Source organism: Protopterus annectens, chromosome 11.part0 (genome assembly GCF_019279795.1).
Source record: "Protopterus annectens isolate FY-2018-M chromosome 11.part0, PAN1.0, whole genome shotgun sequence".
Classification (NCBI taxonomy): Eukaryota; Metazoa; Chordata; order Ceratodontiformes; family Protopteridae; genus Protopterus; species Protopterus annectens.
In genome coordinates, this window is record NC_056745.1 from 485,593,555 (window position 1) to 485,613,784 (window position 20,230).

Here is a 20,230-nt window from a genome sequence, read left to right on the forward strand (position 1 = left end):
TCACGAATAAGCAAATTCAAGTGCTAAAACGAAGACTCTGTATCTAGACTAAACTAGTTACAGGAAGGGGGGGGGTGCAAATGCAAGCTTTTTAAATCAGAAAGTTGAGAGATATGGAAAAACTGCCCAAACGGCCAATAACTACAATTTCTGGGCCAGAACCACTCCTTATGTGGTAGTTAGTGAGAAGCTAGAAGGCTTCCCTCCAACACAGAAAGCTTGGGGGGACTCAGAAGTTTACACACAGTCCTGGATACAGCAAATCTGAATCTGGACTACAATAGTTACAGGTTACCTAGTGCTTACCACCGATAAGCTAGAAGGCTTCCCTCCAACACAGAAAGCTTGGGGGGGGCTCAGAAGCTTACATACAGGGGGGGGGGGCGCTCAGAAGCTTACATACAGTCCTGGATACAGCAAATCTGAATCTGGACTACAATAGTTACAGGAAAGGTATTTTTTTATATAGATTATATATTACACACACACACACACACACACACACACACACACACACACACAGAAAAGTAGCTAAAACAGCAGTAAAAACAATTCAAATGCAGTGCAAGCTAGCACACGAGTATGTAGCAATGTTAGACCAAACAGTTAAATGCAATTAAATATGACTAAAAACAAGTGCAGAAGGAGTCTAGGTAGCCTTAACATTCCTGTAGAAGAGGAGCACCACCACACCAGACACAAACAAATCAATAAATATCAAAACCATACAAAGTATGTTAATACAAATTTAATAGTGATTAAATGGCAGTATCCCCAAGCTTGAAAATGAAATGTGCAATGTTAAAAGCCATGAGAATTATTTGATGTCGTAGGGGCAACTATTAAAAGACCGTAGTATCTGACGTATTACATAATTAGTGCTGGCAAATTTTTTCACAGTATTGCCCCCCCCCCCCTCCAAAATGGTCTCCTTCGGTGCTTCAAAATACTGAAACTGTGTGACCATGTACATGTGTTTGTATGGGTGGGAGGGGCACTGTTAATACACAAACTCTTAGCTGAAAAGTCAAAATCAAAACAAAATAGAAACATTTCTGAAAAAAGGAGTGGAGGATGGATTTATTTCTGCTGCTCTGCACAGTAAGATAGGCACAATAAGGTACATGAAATAGGTGGGCTGCAGCTGAACATGCCATGACTGGTTAGTAATTACATGAAGTACTTAACCTGACCTTTTGAGGTTAGGTTATTTATCAAGGAACATCTTAAGTAACCATTAAGAAAGCACACCACCAAGGAATTGTTTATTCCATGTACTATTATATACTTGCAGTGCATGGATTGCTGTCATTACTCTCCAAAAATACACTCATTACATGCTTCTGTAGTGGGAGACCCCACCATAACAATGCTTCAGAAGTTTGTAACACTGTTACACAGCCTGTAAGCACTATTACATCTGTCTCACAGACTTTAACTGCTCCTGACATTACTTTGTTCATATTTTCGTTCCATCAACAGATGTATGTCTGTAAGTTGTTGCTGTGTCTTTTGGCTTTTCCCGGTTAGGGGTCGCCATAGTGGAACTCCGGTCCGCTAATGATTAGCAGTAGATTTTTACGTGCTGAGTTGCTGGCCCCGACGCACAACCTTCAACGAAGGTACGCCCATTCACACATGTCTCCACACAAAGACGCTCTAGCTGAGAATCAAACAGGATGTCTTACTGTGAGGCGATAATGCTACTGCAGCACCACCACTAAGTAATTTAGTTAAATAAAAATAGAATTTAAAAACTGCTCCTGCCTTTTTTCTCTGTCTTTAAAAGGTGGTAAAATACTTTTATTTTGTAACTGGTAGCACACAGTGTAAATAAAACTCAGTGCACTACCAAGAGTTATGACCTGATGTCACTGATCATATTATGAGTTTCTGACATGGATGCAAAGATTCACACCTTGAGCTTCGCTCTCAAGGTCAATTTTTTTTTGGCATCCGGTCTCAAATAAATATACACATATCGGTACTGCCTTTCTTAATAAGCAGTCTAACCTGCACATTCTCGTGTTACAATGATACATAGCTAGATTTTGTTCACACAGAACTCCCTGTCTTGTTTCCTGCCCCCTTTCTTACCTGCTGAATAAAACAACCACAAGAACTGTTTTGTCTGCCTCATGTATTCCTTCCTCAGAACTGTCTGTGTCTGCATCATGAGTTCCTGAATTAATTTACCTTGTTGTGTTATACCCATTTAAACAGGGCAGGCACTTTTTACAAGATGCAATTGTGCTATTTTTTTTTACTTAACGTTGTTGGAAAAAAAATTGTCTTTCAGCTGCATTTTCACAAACTGCTATGAATATGCTGTCATCACAACAGCAAAGCACATTTGCCCAGATTCAAATTACTAGAATGCTTTAATTTTGGATGTAGCTAGTGCTCCCATATAAATGATGTAAGCACTTTAAGATGTGCTACTTAACATATACTGTCTTGCAAATAGAGAAAATTACATAATACAATCTTTTGCAAATACAAGTAGCGCACACACACACACACACAGTCTGCAATCCAGGAAGATCCTATTGGTTCCATGTCGGTTGGGTGTTGATGATGGAATGAAGCAGGAAGGGTTTATGAGTTATTACAGCTTGATAAAGTTAGAAAAGTTAAGCGCAAGATGTCAGAACTGGGTCTGGGGGAAACAATATTTTGAGCATCAGGAAGGGAAGCTTATCAGGTGAATGATGAACAGTTTTATAGACTGTGTGGGTTCTCAAAGGAGACAGGGTGCCAGATTTTTTGGGGGGGGGCTAAGGAACGAAAAGGACCTCCATCACCACAGTGTAGTTTATTGTGAAAATGTCATCTGAGCAAGATGCAGAGGCTATACTGGGTGCAAACTATTTACTCTAGAGAAATTTAATAATCATATAGGTATTATCAGCTAGCCCAGAGTCCAAAAGAATGGTAAATCTTGCAACTCAAAGCTGGACACAGAATAAAAACGAACAGCTCCTCACAAGAAACAACTCTTTTCAAGCAAAACTAATTGTGACCACTAATTTTTATACAGACGTGGGTAGTAAATGAAATCCTAAAGAAACTCCAGCTCTACTCAGTGGCATACCACCTGTTCAGAGGCGATCTGTGCCTGACGTATAAAGCCATGTCCAACCCGGAATTAATGGGCATGCTGCACCTCAGAAAATCCAAATCCCATCGAGCTATGCGCTCGAGAGACTTGAACCTCAGCACTGAAATAAATAGGACATGCTGGAGGGACAGATTCATACCCCAGAGGCTCCCTTCACTCTGGAATAAAATCCCAGTCCAGGTTAGTCAGAGTCCTTCACTGACTCTCTTCAAGAGGAATCTTGATGAGTGGATGGGAGATCGTAGGTTTACCCCGGGTATCACTTCTGTGCCACTGTTAGACAGAGGTACAGTATACTAACCTCGAAAAAGGGCAGAGCAAAATAAATTTAAAATGGGTGGCGAAAGCCAAACACATTCTGGCTAGGCTTATAAATGCCCTAGGGCAGATAGCCTAGTATGAACCTATAATGATGCATCACTAATAGAATGTTATCTAGTCACTGCTATGCGTATTGCAGCCATATAGTACAATGAGGAAGAAACCAGAAGAGTCAGGCACACTGGTCACCAGGAAAGTCCAAGTAATCCAAACTACCAAGGTAAAAAAAAAAAAAAATTTAAATTATTTAATGTCCCAGTACACCAGATTTTTTTTTTGAGGATGAGGAATCCTTATGAGAAGAAATGGAGAGAAAAAGAAGGCTCAGATGTCCACTATATGGTCAGAATACAGAAGTGAAGACCTGTCAATAGCATAGCAAGTGCTGCACAATTTCATGGTCACTGAATAGGAGTATGAAAACATGCATGAAAGGATTACATTTTAAATAATTTTAGCTCATTGAAAGGAGGAATATGAATGCACTCATGTTTAGACATTGAATGCATGGTCTAATAAACTGTGCATGCATTCATGGTCACTGAACATAAGTTCAGACTACTATATTACAGGAAGAACCCATACAAAATGGAATTTTAAATCATTTTTAACCCACTCAGAGGGGAATATTAGCATATTGTATGATAAGATATGCAAAGCAGATTTGAACGAGCTGTGCATGCAGGTGTACATTACTTTATCCAACAACTATGAATTTACACTGACAAATTAACCTAACCACGTGGTCAAAAGAAAAAAGGGAATCCCGCTTTCTTCAGATTTTGGTTGGCACGCATTAGCCGCTGCCATACCTGAAGGTACACTGCAGCTCATAAAGCTGAAGATAACCTTCACATGATCAGAGTACTGTATCATACTGCAGATGACAGAGCAACAAGCATGATACAACCAAATAAATTCATAGCATATTTGGATACCATAAAATTGAATAGGACTTGTTTTCCTACAATAAACAGCTGCATTTTGCTTCACTGCCATAAAAGCTGTTCTGCAGTTGCTTCACTGTCATGCAAGTTGCTACTCTAAATGTAAACAAAGACAGAAACAATATCAAATAAAATATGTGCACAATTTTACTAATTTGAATTTTCTGGGTTCTGAGCATACCTCCTTGTTGTCATATCAGTTTCTCTGTGCCCATAGCAACACCAGAGGTGATGGTAAGATTGCCACAGCAGTCTTCCCCAGTGACAGTGCCAAACATATTCCTGGCAACAATGTTGCTACTGAGTGGGTCAAACATCATATTCAAACCCCACAGAGTAGCCATAACCAGATCATTCTCTGACAAGTCAAAACACATCCCATTACTTAAAGCAGATTCTGAAAAGGAAGTTGGGTAAGTGCTCTAAACACAGCTGTTAGTTTCCACGACCAAGCAGAAGTTTTATGCATTAAATCCAATAATAAAATACACAATCGCATTCCAGTAGAAGAACTCATCTTACCTTCTGCGCATTTCTGCCTTCGTTTTCTGGTAGTTCTAATCTCAACTTCTTCGTGTTGAGATCCTTTAGTGCTAGACAGTCCACGTCCATCTAAAAGTTAAAAATGACAGACGTATTGCATTCCATAATATCTCCAGATTAAAAATACATCAAGCATACGCGATTACCATGTTTGTATGTGGTGAGTTAAAAATTCATATATACCCAAAGTTGTCAGAATACGTGATAAACACTGCCAGAATGCGTGCCCCAATCACTTCAAAAGTTTCCGTCTTCTACTTAGTTATATTAACTATAGCTATAGTAGTGGCTGCGTTGGACTGCAGGGGTCAGTTAATTTTGGCGCAAAGACGAAATGAAAATTCCGCCTTTGGAGGCCTTAAACTTATATAAGGTGCTCCCCGGGAAAACTCTAAGCAAAGTATAAGTATTAAATAATTGTTTCATTTAGACAGAACAGTCACTCAAAACACAGAAAGTAAACTGTGCCTTGTACAAGTTCACCTCTGCCCTCACCCCTCCAAGACCACCACCAATTATTTCCACAGCAAAACATATTAAAAAAAAAAAACAGCTAATATCTCACAAAAATTGTAAATATGTAAACTTAAGGCAAGTACATGCTCATTAAAATTGCTACTGTATTTTATTTTAATGATGTACCCACTCTTCGCCGCCCCTTTATAACAGTTACACTAAAGTCTGAAACTCTACAAACATACATAGAATTATGCATACCAGTATCATTTTTATACTAGAGATCGCTGCGATTATAACATAGTATTAAAAACGTACACGTCACTTACCTCCTGTACTTCAAATTCAACTTCTTGTAAAATGTAGAATAGTACACAGTGATGTACAACTCATCCCAGTCACTAAATTATGTGTGGCATCTATAACTGATATAATAAAAAAATAATACAAGTTGGATCAGCTGCATTACTTTCTAACCTGTAGCTACAGTTATCCCCGCCACCTCTGCTGCTACGAGCCGTTCACAACTTGTTCTACAACATCTAGCTATAGATACAACCCGCTAAAGCTTCTATTCTGGCGCCCTGGAAAAGATTTCGTACAGCATCCAATCAGCGAAAGGCAGCTCGGGGGCGTTCTATATGGAACTGGCCAATCGGCTATAGAGGGAGAGAAATTCTCTTTGGAAGTTGGCGCTACTAGCGGCGGGTCTCTTCTAACTCTCTGATTTGGGAAGTCCACCTCTTCTACCTTTTGTACCTGGGGAAGCTAATTAAGGGGGTAATTTGTGGGGTCTCCGCTTGTCACCGAGTCGCGTCCTCTAATTAGCCGATGAAGTAAAAAGAGAACAGATGGGTGAAACAGATGATACCCCGTCCTGGCGGTGAGCTGCGCGCAAAACTTGCTTGTGCTAGACTTGCCGGGGATCTAAGCAATTTACTCTGTACATGTCGGATCTCCCGCTTTTTAACGGGAGACTCCCTCATTTTTTTCCCAGAAAGTGCCAGTTTGGGCTTTTATGTGGGAAATTCCAGGGTAACGCTCCTGAGTAAAATCCCAGTCAGTACTATAAACTTTTTTTCTCTCACTCAGAAACAATTTATCAGCATTTTACATGTACTTGACTTTCGATTTACGGATCGGGATGTTAATCTGGGGGTAAGGGAGGTCATGCGCTATATATACTAATATACCAGACCTGATCAGGTGGGTGGCTGTCCGGCTGGTGGCATTTTTTGAAGGATCATGTGTCGTCAGGCTGTAGTTGTATCAGCGCGGATCATCTGATTGTGTGATGAGCATGTTTTCACATGTGCCTAGGACGTCATGGCTAGCTTATAATTTAACTGTTTTAAGGACCATTGTGCCCAGCCAGGGATGTGTATATTGCGTTTACGCCATATGGTTATGATAATGTCAAAACAGGGCTACAACAGTACCAGCTAGACGGGTAAAATGCGAATATTTTTTAGGCTTCAGGTCACATTTCCGTTCACATTGGCATCAAGGTGCCACAGACAGACTGGTGTCCTTACTGTGGGGTTGCCTGAAGTAATAAACATCACAGATAAAACGGACAGTCCGGGTGAGATGTGAAGCAACGCGGTTAACTTTTTAACGTTTACACTCCCGCACTACGAACCAGAATTTAAATTCTGCGCACTGTTTGCAACACTGTACGGCTAATCACTCCACATATAGTAAAAACAAACCACAATTAGCATGTAGAGGTCAAGAACTAGATACGAAGTTTTTCACTGCCTGTGCATTTCTGCTTTTTGTTAAACGAGTAAATCCCACTGCTGCAAAAGCTCACTTACAATGGCATCCCAGTGAGAAAAGCACTTTTTCATGAGCCACTTAATCCAAGCAGCATGCCTTTGAAAATAAGATCACACAGACACAAGGAGGGTGTGAGGAAATGTAGCACCATAAACCACCACAGTATCATCATACATGTTTTGATAAACTAGTTTTTTATCTGTTTGATGCCTCCTCCCCATTTTCAGCAACATTCAGTGCCCCCCTGCCCCTTTCTCAGTTTCCACAGCAAAAGTTATGCTCTCTAATGCAGACATGACCTCATCTTCCCTGTTAGAATTGTGGTGTGCATTCTTGTATAATACTGTCCATGTTTTGGAGGAACATTGCTATTTCCAAGCCCAATTTACCCATGCACAAGAAGGCCCTATTTTTGTTGGTATTTCTCTATTTTCAGGCTTTATTTACCCCATACAATTTTCTGAAACCTCCTCATCACACAATTTTTGAAGCTGTCTAGTACACAGTAAACCACACTAAATTAACAACATACTAGTAGTACCAGTAATTTAAAGGAAGGGGACAGACATCTGTCTTTTTCTGAAGCAAAAATAAATGACCTTGTATGGTGGAATTTTGCAATTTTAGTTCAGTAATGTCTACAGATTTTTGCCTCTTTGATAACGTGCTTCTATTTTTTCCATAATTTTATCACTGCCTGTTTTTTTTATTAAACATGTTTCTGACTAGTATCCTAAATTCATCCTGAAAATGGGAAGAACTGTCTGCTGTTAGGTATTCACATTTTTTGCTAATTACATGTCCAGATTTTTAGCTGGATATTCCTAGTTTTCAAGGGCCTTTCTGCCTATTTTTAGTGTCTGCAGGTTGAGAGGTATGTGTAAAGCGACTGATGTTATAAAGATACAGAAGCACTTACTGACAGCATTTAGTGAATTCCCTTTCTTGTATTATTATATCACTCTTCATCATTCTTTAATGTAATTTGTTATGTTTCATTAATAATATTACAGTTAATTTTGCAATTATAGTGAAACTTATGGACGTATTATCACAGAGGGAAACCCAAGGATTGTAAATCAAATTTTGTAGTAGAGCTTTTGATATTTATCTTAAAACAGGGATCATCTGCTCCATTTTATCTTGCTGGAGATACAGTTGTTAGCACTATGCATAGTGCTAAGTGGAGTCTGACCAGCAGCCTGTATTGCAGAAGTACTATTACTGCTTACTTGGTCACACAATTTCTTTGCACTACACATCACTGTGACCTGACCAATTGTCTTGTAAGATTGCATGGTGACTTTATGCTCGGGCTCAGGTCTCTTTTGTATTTTGTAGCAATTGATAGCTTCTCACAGTTCATTTTGTACTTAATTTCTGCCATGCAGATTTGTCTGTAAAACTAGCTGGATTTCCTAATTATGCTGTGATATTTGACATTTCATTGTCAAGCATACGTGAATATCTTCTGTTTTACAAACCTTGGTATTATCTGCAAAGATTTGGGTGTTTTGTAATAATTTTCACCTTATTAATAATGTCATCTTAAAAGAATGGTCACAAATACTAAGCCCCAAAGTATTTCATTAAGCATTTTTACCCCCTCAGGCTAGCTCTATTTATGTTTTCATTTGCTTATATTTAATCAGTTTCTTAACAAGTTTTATCACCTTCATTGTAATCCTTAAAGACAAGTTCTTATATTTGAAGCTTCAAAATTTCGAACCTCATATGTTCGACAACATATGAGCGAAACTTGAAACCTAGAATATATAATAAAAAAAGTAAAAAAAAACTTACCTTAATGCTGTGAGCATGGGGGCAAGCCCCCCTGCACCCCCACACTCCCTCTACTTAAATATACCAACTCAGAGACCGCACTTCAGTGCAGAAAAGGGAAATTTTCCCATTCTGCACATACAGAGCCATTGCCTTTCACCTTCAAACTTTTCAAAGTTCGATCATATGGTGTCAACCATATGACATTTGAACTTTGAAACGTTCAGCAATTTAATAGGGACCCCTAAAATTTCGGTTACAGAAGAGGTATTTTTAGAGAAATAACATATTTAGATATGTTCATATTTAAATGCACTTGCATCACTTTCATTGGTATCTATAAACTGACAAACATCATAAGCAAAGCTGTTCCAAGTTAAATATAGGAAATAGTTTCATTTATGAAAAAAAGAAAAATGATAGTTGCTTGTTGTAGTTAGGGTGACATACTGATGTAGCAGTAAGCACTGTTGCATCATTATGTCTGGGAGGGGTGCTTCTGTGTAGAGTCTCTGTGCTCACTGTGTCTCTGTGACCTGTTGCTAGACTTTTGGCTTCCTGTCCCATCCAGAAAACATGCTAATGGTTGGTTGATTGTGAGCCTCTGAGTTACCTGTAGGTAAGTGTGCCCAGTAATGAACTACCATTCTGTCTATCACTGACTCACTTCTGTATTCTTAATGTCCTCTGTAATAAGATAGGCTCTGGGTTCCCTGTGAAATTGAAGTGAGTAAAGCAGGTGTTGGAAATAAAAAGAATGCTGTGTTTAAATGGACTTTCCTTCACTAACATGCTAACAGTAACAACAAGGATTAGTCATTCATTTTAAGCAACTAAATAAAAAAAAAAATCTTAACTTAAACATCAGCTTTATCTTTTTTTGTATAACACGTGACTGTACAGGTTGAAATTAAATACATTTAAATGGGCTGCTTAGAAACAATAAAACACGCTAAATTATGAAACTTAAATTTAAGTTTGGGGTTTTGTGTGAACCATTTTGGATTCCTGAAGATTTCTATGAAGCTGATATACATTGATGTGTGCAGGTTTATTATGTATTATGCAAGAGCAGTAGACATTTCCAAAAATGTTTTTAATTTCATTGTTTAACTGGATATAGCCCACTAAACACAATTGTTTTTGTTTCTAGGAGTTTCTTCTGAATGTCCAAGTCTTTCAGTATATGCAGAAGATTGTGGGACTCATACATACCCTGAACCATACTTCTCAAGTGTACCTCATTACAAGGAACGTTCCTCATTTGGAGTCTTAAAAAGTTCATGTTCCTCGAAGTTCCACATTGAAAGGGTCAGTCACACATTGTGTTAGTAATTTTTTAACTGATATCCATGGTAAATAGAACTGAATCATATTAAGTCATTAAATGAACTCTTCTATAAATAAAAATATCACATTTAACCATCATGTGAGCTTCCTAGATGAAGTTGTTAGTAAGGTATTAGCAAGTGTTCCACATTTTGCCTGTTTGTTCTACGTTATGAGAGATAGTGTTCCACATTTGGGAGATGGAAGGTTGAAAGCTAAGCATCGGACTGTACAGTGTATTTCAGTTAACACTTACTACATCACCATTTAGGATAAGCTGTATCAGTAGCATTATGTTTATTTTAAAACCGTAATCTGCATATGACATTTCATATAATTTATGAAGCTACAGGGAAAGTACAAATTGTAATTGGTAGCAGTTAGTATTCTGTAACCAGTCTCACAGAATGCAACTGTAAAACTACAACTGGAACAAGTTATTTCTTTTCTTTTCATTTGTACTAACTATTCATTCTTAATGCATATTCAGTAAATCAACTATAAAAAAGTTTTCAACTTTCCATTTTGCTGACTATTTGTTCTTAATGTACATTCAGCAAATCAACTAGTTCATTTTGGGTATTAGTTTGTGAATTTCAGGCAGTAGTGGACACTGTAATCAGTTTATAAGTAATCCAAACAGAAATGCTATTAAAAATAAAGTTTGTTTTATTGTACTTTGATTTATGTAAGACAATGTTTACTGTTTTACCTTTCTACTTGGATTGCTATCACACTATAATGAGCACTACCTACCAATAAACAACACTTTTTCTGCATTACTGCCATAGGATATAACTCCTCTTACTATAATACTTTCACGGTGATATATACTGCACATATTGTAACTATTTCACCAAGTTTAGAAACGGATCATTATATAGTCTTACTTTCTTCTTTTAATGTTTTGCTTGTTACCTGTCTTACCTATCCACACATTGACCAGTTCACTGTATATCTGCATTTAATAGGGAGCCACCTGGCGGTGTAAACCTTATCTCTAGATGATTGTCACTGTTGAAGTGACACCCGACCCCATGTGCAAAAATGGTATAAAGGGTGTTGTGTATGGCTGGCTGGATGGATAGATTTACAGGCTATTATTGCATGAGTATGTATAAGGTATGCACACAATTAATTGCATTATCTGTTTGTTGTAATATTTATATATATTAACTATGATCAGCACCATATATACATATATTAGACATGTGTCTTTACAATATGTAAAACAGGAGCTTTCCCCTCACTAGGCCGTTACTAAAAGATTGCTGAGTTAGACAAACTGTCAACAAAATACAAAAAAAAAACATGTAAATTAATAAATACCCTGAACTGGCATGTATTTTCATACCATCTGTGATTGTGTTTTGTGTTATTTATAGTTAAATGATCATAGTAATGGACTCCTGCCTAACAGTGTCTGTAGTCCAGAAGTACCACTGAAGTTGAGACCTTTATAGATATCAGGATATTTAAACAATTGGCATGTACAGTAGGTAACAAAAATATCCCAGATCTCGTATACACACACACACACACACACACACACACACACACACACACACACACACATTCTCTAGTTCCTACAAAATCATGTAGGAAATCCCCTATAAACTATTCTAAACAGCTGCATTTGTCTTTGGGTAAACTGCATTTAATGAATGTATTCAAGGTTCCAAGTAATCCAATTACAAAAGTAAAACAGTAAATCTTGTCTTCCATGTATCAGTGCAAGTACAATAAGACAAACATTATTTCTAAATAGCTTTTCTGTTTGGATTACTTATAAACTGATTAACAGTGTCCACTACTGCCTGAAATTCACAAACTAGTGCCCACAATTTGTATTTACTTGTTGTGCCAATGCAAAATAAACCACAAGTCCAGTAATAAGTAGAGCAAATGTTACAAATTTTTGTAATATAAAAATGCATTTACTGATAAATCTGCTTATGGCAACAGTTAAAAGCTAGGTACTTAAAATAATATTAGCACTACATGACTTTATTGAGTAGTTCCTGGTAATTATAGTCATTGGTGCATAGCATGCTTATCCTGGCCATTCAGGAGTATTGCTAGAACTAGTTGGAAATCTCATATGGGACACTCTGTGGTCACTAATCAGCATAACACCCATTTCTGGCCCAGTGGAGCACCAAGCAAAATTCAGTGCCATCCTTTGGCAGCTTACAGCATTTTGTGTTTGATCAGCTCACCATCATTGGTTTCTGTTTTTCTGCATTTGATTTCTGCTTGTTAGAACATCCTGCATTCCCAGCTACATGGGTGCAGAAGACAATTGCAACATACTCATAGATAGAAAATGTACTTAAAATATATAAATATACAGAGCAATTATAAATGCACAGATACGCTTTTGATTTTACATTTACTCTCTAAAGGTACAGACTTTGTTAACCATCTGCTGTTCTGAATACCTCAAATTAACAGTAAAATATTGCACTTTCACCACCTTATTTTTTGTAATCAGTGCTTGAAGTACCGGATCATGAGCGGACAGGTGATCCGCTGTGGCAATCCCTAACCGGGAAAAGCCGAAAGAAGAAGAAGAAAACAGATGGTATTGACATGTTGCTTTTGGGATGGTAGCGATCATTTATAAAAGATTGTGGTTGTCTACAAAACTGGTCAACGTCATGGCAGCTCTCACTTACATTAAAAAAGAAGTTCAAAATCTATTTTCAGCTGGGGAGACCAAAGGATGAATACTGTGGATGAGGGCTGCAGTTGAACTTCACTCTTAAACATAAAGCAGAAGGAAGGGCTAGAAGATGTTCTTGTGTACAGGGACTTCCACCCTACAAGTTAAAAAAAAGGGAGTGGTGATGACCGACATCTTCATATCAAAATCTGTAGTGAGTAAGGAAGGGGTTTAGTATCCATCAGAGGAAAGTGTGGAAAAGATACATGGATCATTTTGTGTTGTTTGAAGAAAATAAAGTGGTATAATATGGGGAATAGTTGTGAATGTATGGGTTACCCTCCTTATAGATAGTGCAGATAAAATAATTCTCTAGTACATTCCGGAAGAGCTGTTACAGAAGTTAGATGGCTTTGTTATTAAGAACTATACTGACAAATGAAGTAAATAGTTATAGCATCGATTGTTTTTAATTGATATAATTTACATTTCCATGTAGTTATTGTATGACAAATTTAAATGATCATAGCTGTGATTGTTTTTGATAAATATAATTGAAATTTCCAATGTTATTACTTAATGCTAAACTTACATAACATAGAAAAATACGTATGTATGTTCAAATTTCCATTTTACCAAGTGCAAAGTCTCCCTTTGGCATGCAAAGCAGCCATTTATTCAGAATATGAAATGTGCCCTTTACTGTAGTTAGGGTGTAGTTAGAGTGCTTGTATAGATGTTAATAAAATTGTGATCAATCTGATCTATGACATTGCCAATGATAACATGGACTGAGACTTGCAAATGGCAAGAGGAAAATTCTGACCAAATATATTGACTGTTGACAAAGTTATGAGCAAGCATTAATTAAAATTAAATGCATACATCCTTACCTGCACATAGCTTTGGTCAGCTTTCATGAGTCTTATCTTAGGTTCCCTGTAATCATCTGTGCCACTTTCATAATGCATATCTGTCCTGAAGGGAAGTATCAGTCATATTTCAAAAGGTTCAGGAGGTAGAGGTCTCCTTCACATAACAATGTGTAATATTATAACTTTGGCATTTGTGAATAATTTGGGGCCACACTAATACAGTGTTCATCTTGGGCATGACTTAATGAGCTCTGCCATTTAAGTTTTACAATTCAGTCTAGAAGACTGAGTTATGTACAAAGCCACCTTTGTGACGGGAACTGTTGTATGGCAGTACTACAGATCAATATGTAGAGTCCCGTAGACAGTAAATCAAACATCTGGGCTCAGAACATTTAACATTTTCAAACCTGTGAGCAAACATTCATCATACTGAAACTTTGGCAGGTATCAATAAATCTGGGCCGCATTTTCAGAAGATTTCCTTCAATGTCTCACATCATGAACTGTCAGTTTAATTTCACAACTGTGTCGTAAATAATGAGTTTACAGATAGTATGAGATGTTGAGAAATAAGCATAATACAACCACAGTGCAATAAGTAGTGATGTCAAGGAAGTACAATGAGGCCTGATGAGGCTAGTATGCCTAAATAGGACAGTGCTGCATAATGAAGGCTTATATTCATGAAAATGGCAGTCACTGCATAAGTGACTGGATGCTGCTATGTGAATTCACATGGTCTAAGGGCACTGGCGTTTAGTTAGCATGCCCATTTCTCTATGCTTTTACACATTCATTGAAGCACTACAAAGTTTCAACGTGAGCACAGCTAGGAGCCCGATCAAAGGCAACACATCAAAGTGTAAGTTGGTACCATTTTATACATGGAGGAAAAATAGTAATGAGACAGACAGAAATAGGGAATAACAAATGGGAGTATACAGGAGAACAATAGGATGGGAGCAGTGACATAGGGGTGGTGCAAGAAGGTTGTACTTTTATGTGAGACAGGTGGCCTTTTATTTTTATAAAATGAGCAGATAGTTGAAGAAGCAGGGGAAGATGTGGATAGGAAGGAGGGTACAGGAATGGCAACAGTATCAGGCAGCCAAATTTATAATGTAGGCAAAGACTGATAGTGAGAGACTGTCACAAAATGGGGGGGGGGGCACAATGGAGATACCAGACAGACAGAGGATGAATAACTGGTGATGGTGAGAATTAGATTATAAATAAGTGATAGGGAGTGATACACAGGCAAGAGGAACACCATGGGATAGGATGGAGTAAGGATGCTTTATCAAGGTTACCCATGGGGAACCCACCTAGAAGTCAGTCACTTCTGAGGCTGTCATCATAGCCATGCCCCACCACAGGTGGCAGTATGCTCAGGCCTGGCCAGCTATATGACTGTACCAGCCACATGAGGAGGTGCTTCAGTGTGACAATACATTCATCAAGCTATCGGTCTAGGGAAGTAAATGGAGAAATGCAAAATGACATAATTAGAACATAATGAAAAATGAAAATGAGAAAAGACACAAAATATAGTAGTCAATGTGATGTGATGTACTTTATTAAAACATGACCTAGAAGGAAGAACAGCACTCAGCAAAGCAATCTAAAACAACGGGAATGGAACATTATGCAACATAAAGTAAGCAGGGGATAGTAGTGCAGTATAAATGGAGTAGATAACGACTGTAGCAAATGAGCTGTAGATAAAGGCAATTTACTAAGGCTAATGAATAACTAAGCAATGCAGGAATTTTAAAATGAATATCAAATACATATGCCCAGTGCTGTGGTAAGCTGATTTAAGTACAGTAATACAGACAATTCAAATACAGGTATAACTAGGACAGTTTAGGACAGTAGCACAGTTCCGTAAAACTATTAAACAGTTAATTCAATGGATATATATTAAAATGCAAAAAAAGTGCTCAGTGTTGTAGTAAACAGGTTATGGTCAAATACTATAATGCCAGCAAAACAGAACACTTACCCCACCACCTGGAGGACTGTCATGCCTTCTGTGGCATGCTGTCATTTTTGCAGCAATTTCAGTCTCCCCTACAAAACAGAAATAATAAACTGATAAGCATCTGATGCATGACAGCAGAGGGCATGTATAGTTATACTTTTCAGTCCTACTGTACAGTAATGTGAAGGCTGTCTCTCCATAATCTTTTCTTTCCATTAGTGGAGAAGGTCTGGGTGGCTCCTCAGCAGGTCAACACATTTATGCTGGCACTGTTGACCAGAGAGGGTGATGTCAGTCATGCACATTATGCAGGGAACCTACATAATCATGAAGCAATCACTCCCTATGCCCCATATGCAGCAAATATAAAAAGACTTTGCACTCCCTGCTGTACCACACAGGAGCTCAGCTAGTCACTTGCTGAGGTGATGTCCACTCACCTTGTCAAGTCCAGGAGTGAAAATGATAGTTGGGGCACAATGGTACATGTGATGGAAACCATCTGACACTTATCAATGGGCAGCATAGTATGTTGATTCTCATTGTGACAGTGTGACACACATGGTCAGTTGTGTGGGGAAGGGTCACAGTTGTCATATGGCCAGGCTCCAGAGGTACACACACCCTTGTTTGGGTTTCTATTTGCGCACAGTAATGTGCTTCCCCCCACACAATGGTGACAACAATATTTATTGTGCTATCATAGGATTTCTACTTTGGTTACTGTAGCACTAAGGTGATTATCACAATTGTCTGAAAAAATGCACCAGTAATGCAATGCATTATCACATCTCTTCCGTGCTATGGGGCCCAGTTCAGCTCTTGTACTAGAACTGAGATCAAATAAGGGCTTTCTGGCTTCACTACTTCATATTTGCATCACCTTAATGACCATGGTCACTGTTTTACCCAGCTGCTCATCACAGTTATGCTCAGGGCTCTGTAAAAGCACAATAAATACCATGTTCATCATTTTGCAGGACACCACATTATAGTGGGCAACACAGAAATCTGAAGAAAGTAGGTATTAGAGTATACTGACATATAGGGAAAGTCATAACAGACAGGAGTAGTGGTAATGAACATTAGCATTGCAGTGTCGGTTTTGGAGTGCATACACCCCCCCACACACACACACAGTCACACAGTGGTGCATTGTGTGTGGTGACACACTGCAGTGGCCATGACAAGTGCAGTGATTCTGACAGAATGTTGGTGGGGAGCTCAGACTGACAGCACACAGGGAAAATGTTGGACAGGTTGCAGTCCCATGGGGCAGCAATCAGCTAGGCCTTACAGAACAGGTAGGGCAGGTTGTAGTTCTGTGGTGCACAGTGTGCAACAAGCCAAGGTACAGGGAACAAGCAGAATAGGTTGCAGTTCTATGGAGGTGTGTAACAAGCTAGGGAACATGCATGACTGGTTGTAGTCATGTGGGAGGGCATCTAACTAGGGCACAGAGAACAGGCAGTCTCAGTCACAGTCCTGTGTCAGTCTCTACACACAGATATGAAGACACATAGAGAGCAGGACAGGTCACTGGGGATGCTGGACTTCTTGTACAATAGGCATACACCATGCTGTTGTCAAAGGCACAAGGACAGCACATGTGGCTCACATGACCACAGTTGCTACAGTATGGCACAGATTCAGGAAGCTACTTAATAACAAAGTGGAGGTCAGGGCTGTGCCTACCACAAGGGTGTTAGGGATAGAGAGGTTGCAGCTGATGTCTAAAACGGATGGTCCTGCATATTGATACTGATTCACATGTGTACCCCAGTTTACCTGCTATATCATGACACCAAAAGAACTGTCACACCTAGAAAAAGTAACCTTGTAGAAGACTGAGGTGCTGCTGCAGGCCCTGCAATACACAATTTACAGATAAATCCTGGACAAGGGCAAGATGGGCAAGGCTTTTTGGTACCAGGTGGGACAGAAACTAGTGCAGGACATCAATGCAATGGATGGTCACAATAGGGCATTGGTGCAGGTACGTTGAACGGTCATTGACATGAGCCTCTATGCCAACACTAAGACTCAAGACGTAGTCATGAACAGATCAACACCAGTAATACATCCCCAGTGCAGTGGCAGCTTACAGACACTGAAGAGTCGTTACTATGCCTCAGTGGTGACACTGAGATAACACTACTATCTGATGGCAGATTGTATGTGGGAGACAGCCTGGTTGTGACTACAAGATATCTGTTGAGAATGTCCCCAGGTGAATGCTGACATATGCCATTCTTGTGAGACATGTAGCCATTCTGCCTGGCTTACTCACTCTTATCCATCTTCTTTTGTGTCACTCAGGGACATTAGAGCTTCAACTGTGACCACCTGCACCTAATGGTGGGACTTATTGAGAGTCTGTGGAGAATGACTAAGGTGAGTAGTGGTACATGCCATTCCTAGATGACATTGTCTACCACCTCTGCACAATTTACTCAGACATACCATTTAGACCTGCACCACAAAGTATGTATGTACTCTTAGTCTCTGTATATTCTTGGCATGTAGCAGTATGTGTGCTGTATGATAGTGGGAGCCATACATACACCAGCTGTCACACTGGTAAGTTATCTGTATGCATTCACAGATTCTACTGGGAGGGAATCTGGCACATCAAGTCAGCAAATGCCTGCTATCAGGATGTTTCTGGAGGTTGACAGTGATGACATCAGGCACCTGGTGCATTATGAGTACACAAAATGAATTGCAGGCATTACCAACAGTGAACAGCGCACTCCCATCTCCCAAATCTGAGGAGACTGTTTAGTATTGGATGAATCTCCATCATCACCTGTGCTTAGTGCAGGGAGACTTGTCCATGTCAGTCCCACATAAAATAAAGAGTTGGCACTAACACAGGTAGCATCAGAGGGCTGCACCACCCAAGAGGTGCACAGTTACAGAGACACACGTGCATATCATTGAGGAGAGGCATGAAGCTGGCCGCTGGTGTTTAGAGAACAGAATATTCCATGGCTATGGTGGCACCCTTAGCATTAATTAGTGGAGGCACAGTGCTGTGGTTCATGCATAGACAGCCACTAATCAAACCATGTCAGAGCTGCTTATTGTGCTACATGGTCTGCATAAAGACCTTTAACAATTGCAGGGGCTGTGGACAGTGACTTCCTGCTTGGAAAACATTAATGCATTTCTACATGTGCAAGGCACCAGCCATCATGATTCTGGTAGCAGATAGTTGCTCACTTTAGTTGTGCATTCATGAGAGAGCTTATTGACCATGGCTGTCTCAACCCTATTCATATTACACATGTCCCTGAATCATCTCCCTTTCCAATTTGTAGTAATGCTGCACACTGTTTCTTTCTAAATACCCCATTGTCTTGCATAGAGTCATCTCAGAGAATAAATAAATGAGAAAATCATGACTGCCTTGTACCAAGGAATGGAAAACAATAACTTTGCTACCTATTCAACATTTTTCAGTCTAGCATGTTTAAAAATTCATATCACAAGGGTACCCAATAGTACTGTAAATTGCAGAGCTCTAAAAGTCATAAAGGCTGGGAACATAGTCATGGATGTTATAAAGGTCTAGGGACATACATTCTCATCTAGTAAATGCAATAATAATCTATATGACTGTATATACTATTTATCTAGTTTGTCTCTTTATTTTGTTTATGACATTTTTTGTCTAACATACATGGAAAATATTCTTATAAGCCAAGTATTTATTTATTTTTTTTTGTGTTGTAGTTGTTTTCCACTAACTCTTGGTGGTTTGTGATAGATATGTTGTTTTTGTGGTTCTTTTTCTCACTTTTAATGCATCTTAGTAGAAAATGACAGTATGACTTTCAAAAGGTTTGAAGTAAATGTAAATAAATATATCAGTGATTGCAGTACCTAGCTTATCATTTTTACTGTCTCTCACACACACACACACACACATATATATATATATCTATATGGAATCCATTCAGTTGGTCGAGGTTTCAGTACTTTGAAACTCAGTTGTGTGAGATCACTTCTTCAAGATACTGAAACTTCAAAAATCGACTACAGAGATCACAATACAGAGTGGAATGGGAATATTCCCTTTTCCTTGCTGTATTGTGATGCTGGAGTTGGTATATTTAAGTAGGGGTGTGTGGGAGGGCACAGCCCCCCACATAGGGGTGCAGGGGCTTGCCCCCTGCAAAAGATGTTTTTTTTTTTTTTTTGTGTGTGTGTGTTTTTTTTTTTTTTTTTGTAGTCAACCGATCCGGCGACTACACTTCAGCGAAAGTGCATTTTCGTTAAAATGCACTTTCACTGAAGTGGGCATCTGCTTTTCTTTTTCAAAAAAGTGAAATTTTGATGAAGAAAAGTAGATCCATCTATATATATATATATATATATATATATATATATATACGTGTATATATATATATATATATA

General features: G+C 38.8%; 1 protein-coding gene across 1 annotated transcript in view; it reads right to left on the reverse strand.

The window, feature by feature from the left end:
* E2F7 (E2F transcription factor 7) overlaps positions 1-6,248 on the reverse strand; it is a 99,253-nt gene extending 93,005 nt beyond the window's left edge. Inside the window, exons 1-2 of the mRNA XM_044087986.1 lie at positions 5,718-6,248; positions 4,912-5,001 (exon numbers count right to left, since the gene is read on the reverse strand). Coding sequence (XP_043943921.1) covers positions 4,912-5,001 — 90 coding nt within the window. The 5' untranslated portion in view covers positions 5,718-6,248. The remainder of the gene's footprint in view (positions 1-4,911; positions 5,002-5,717) is intronic.
* Between the last annotated feature and the right edge of the window lie 13,982 nt (positions 6,249-20,230).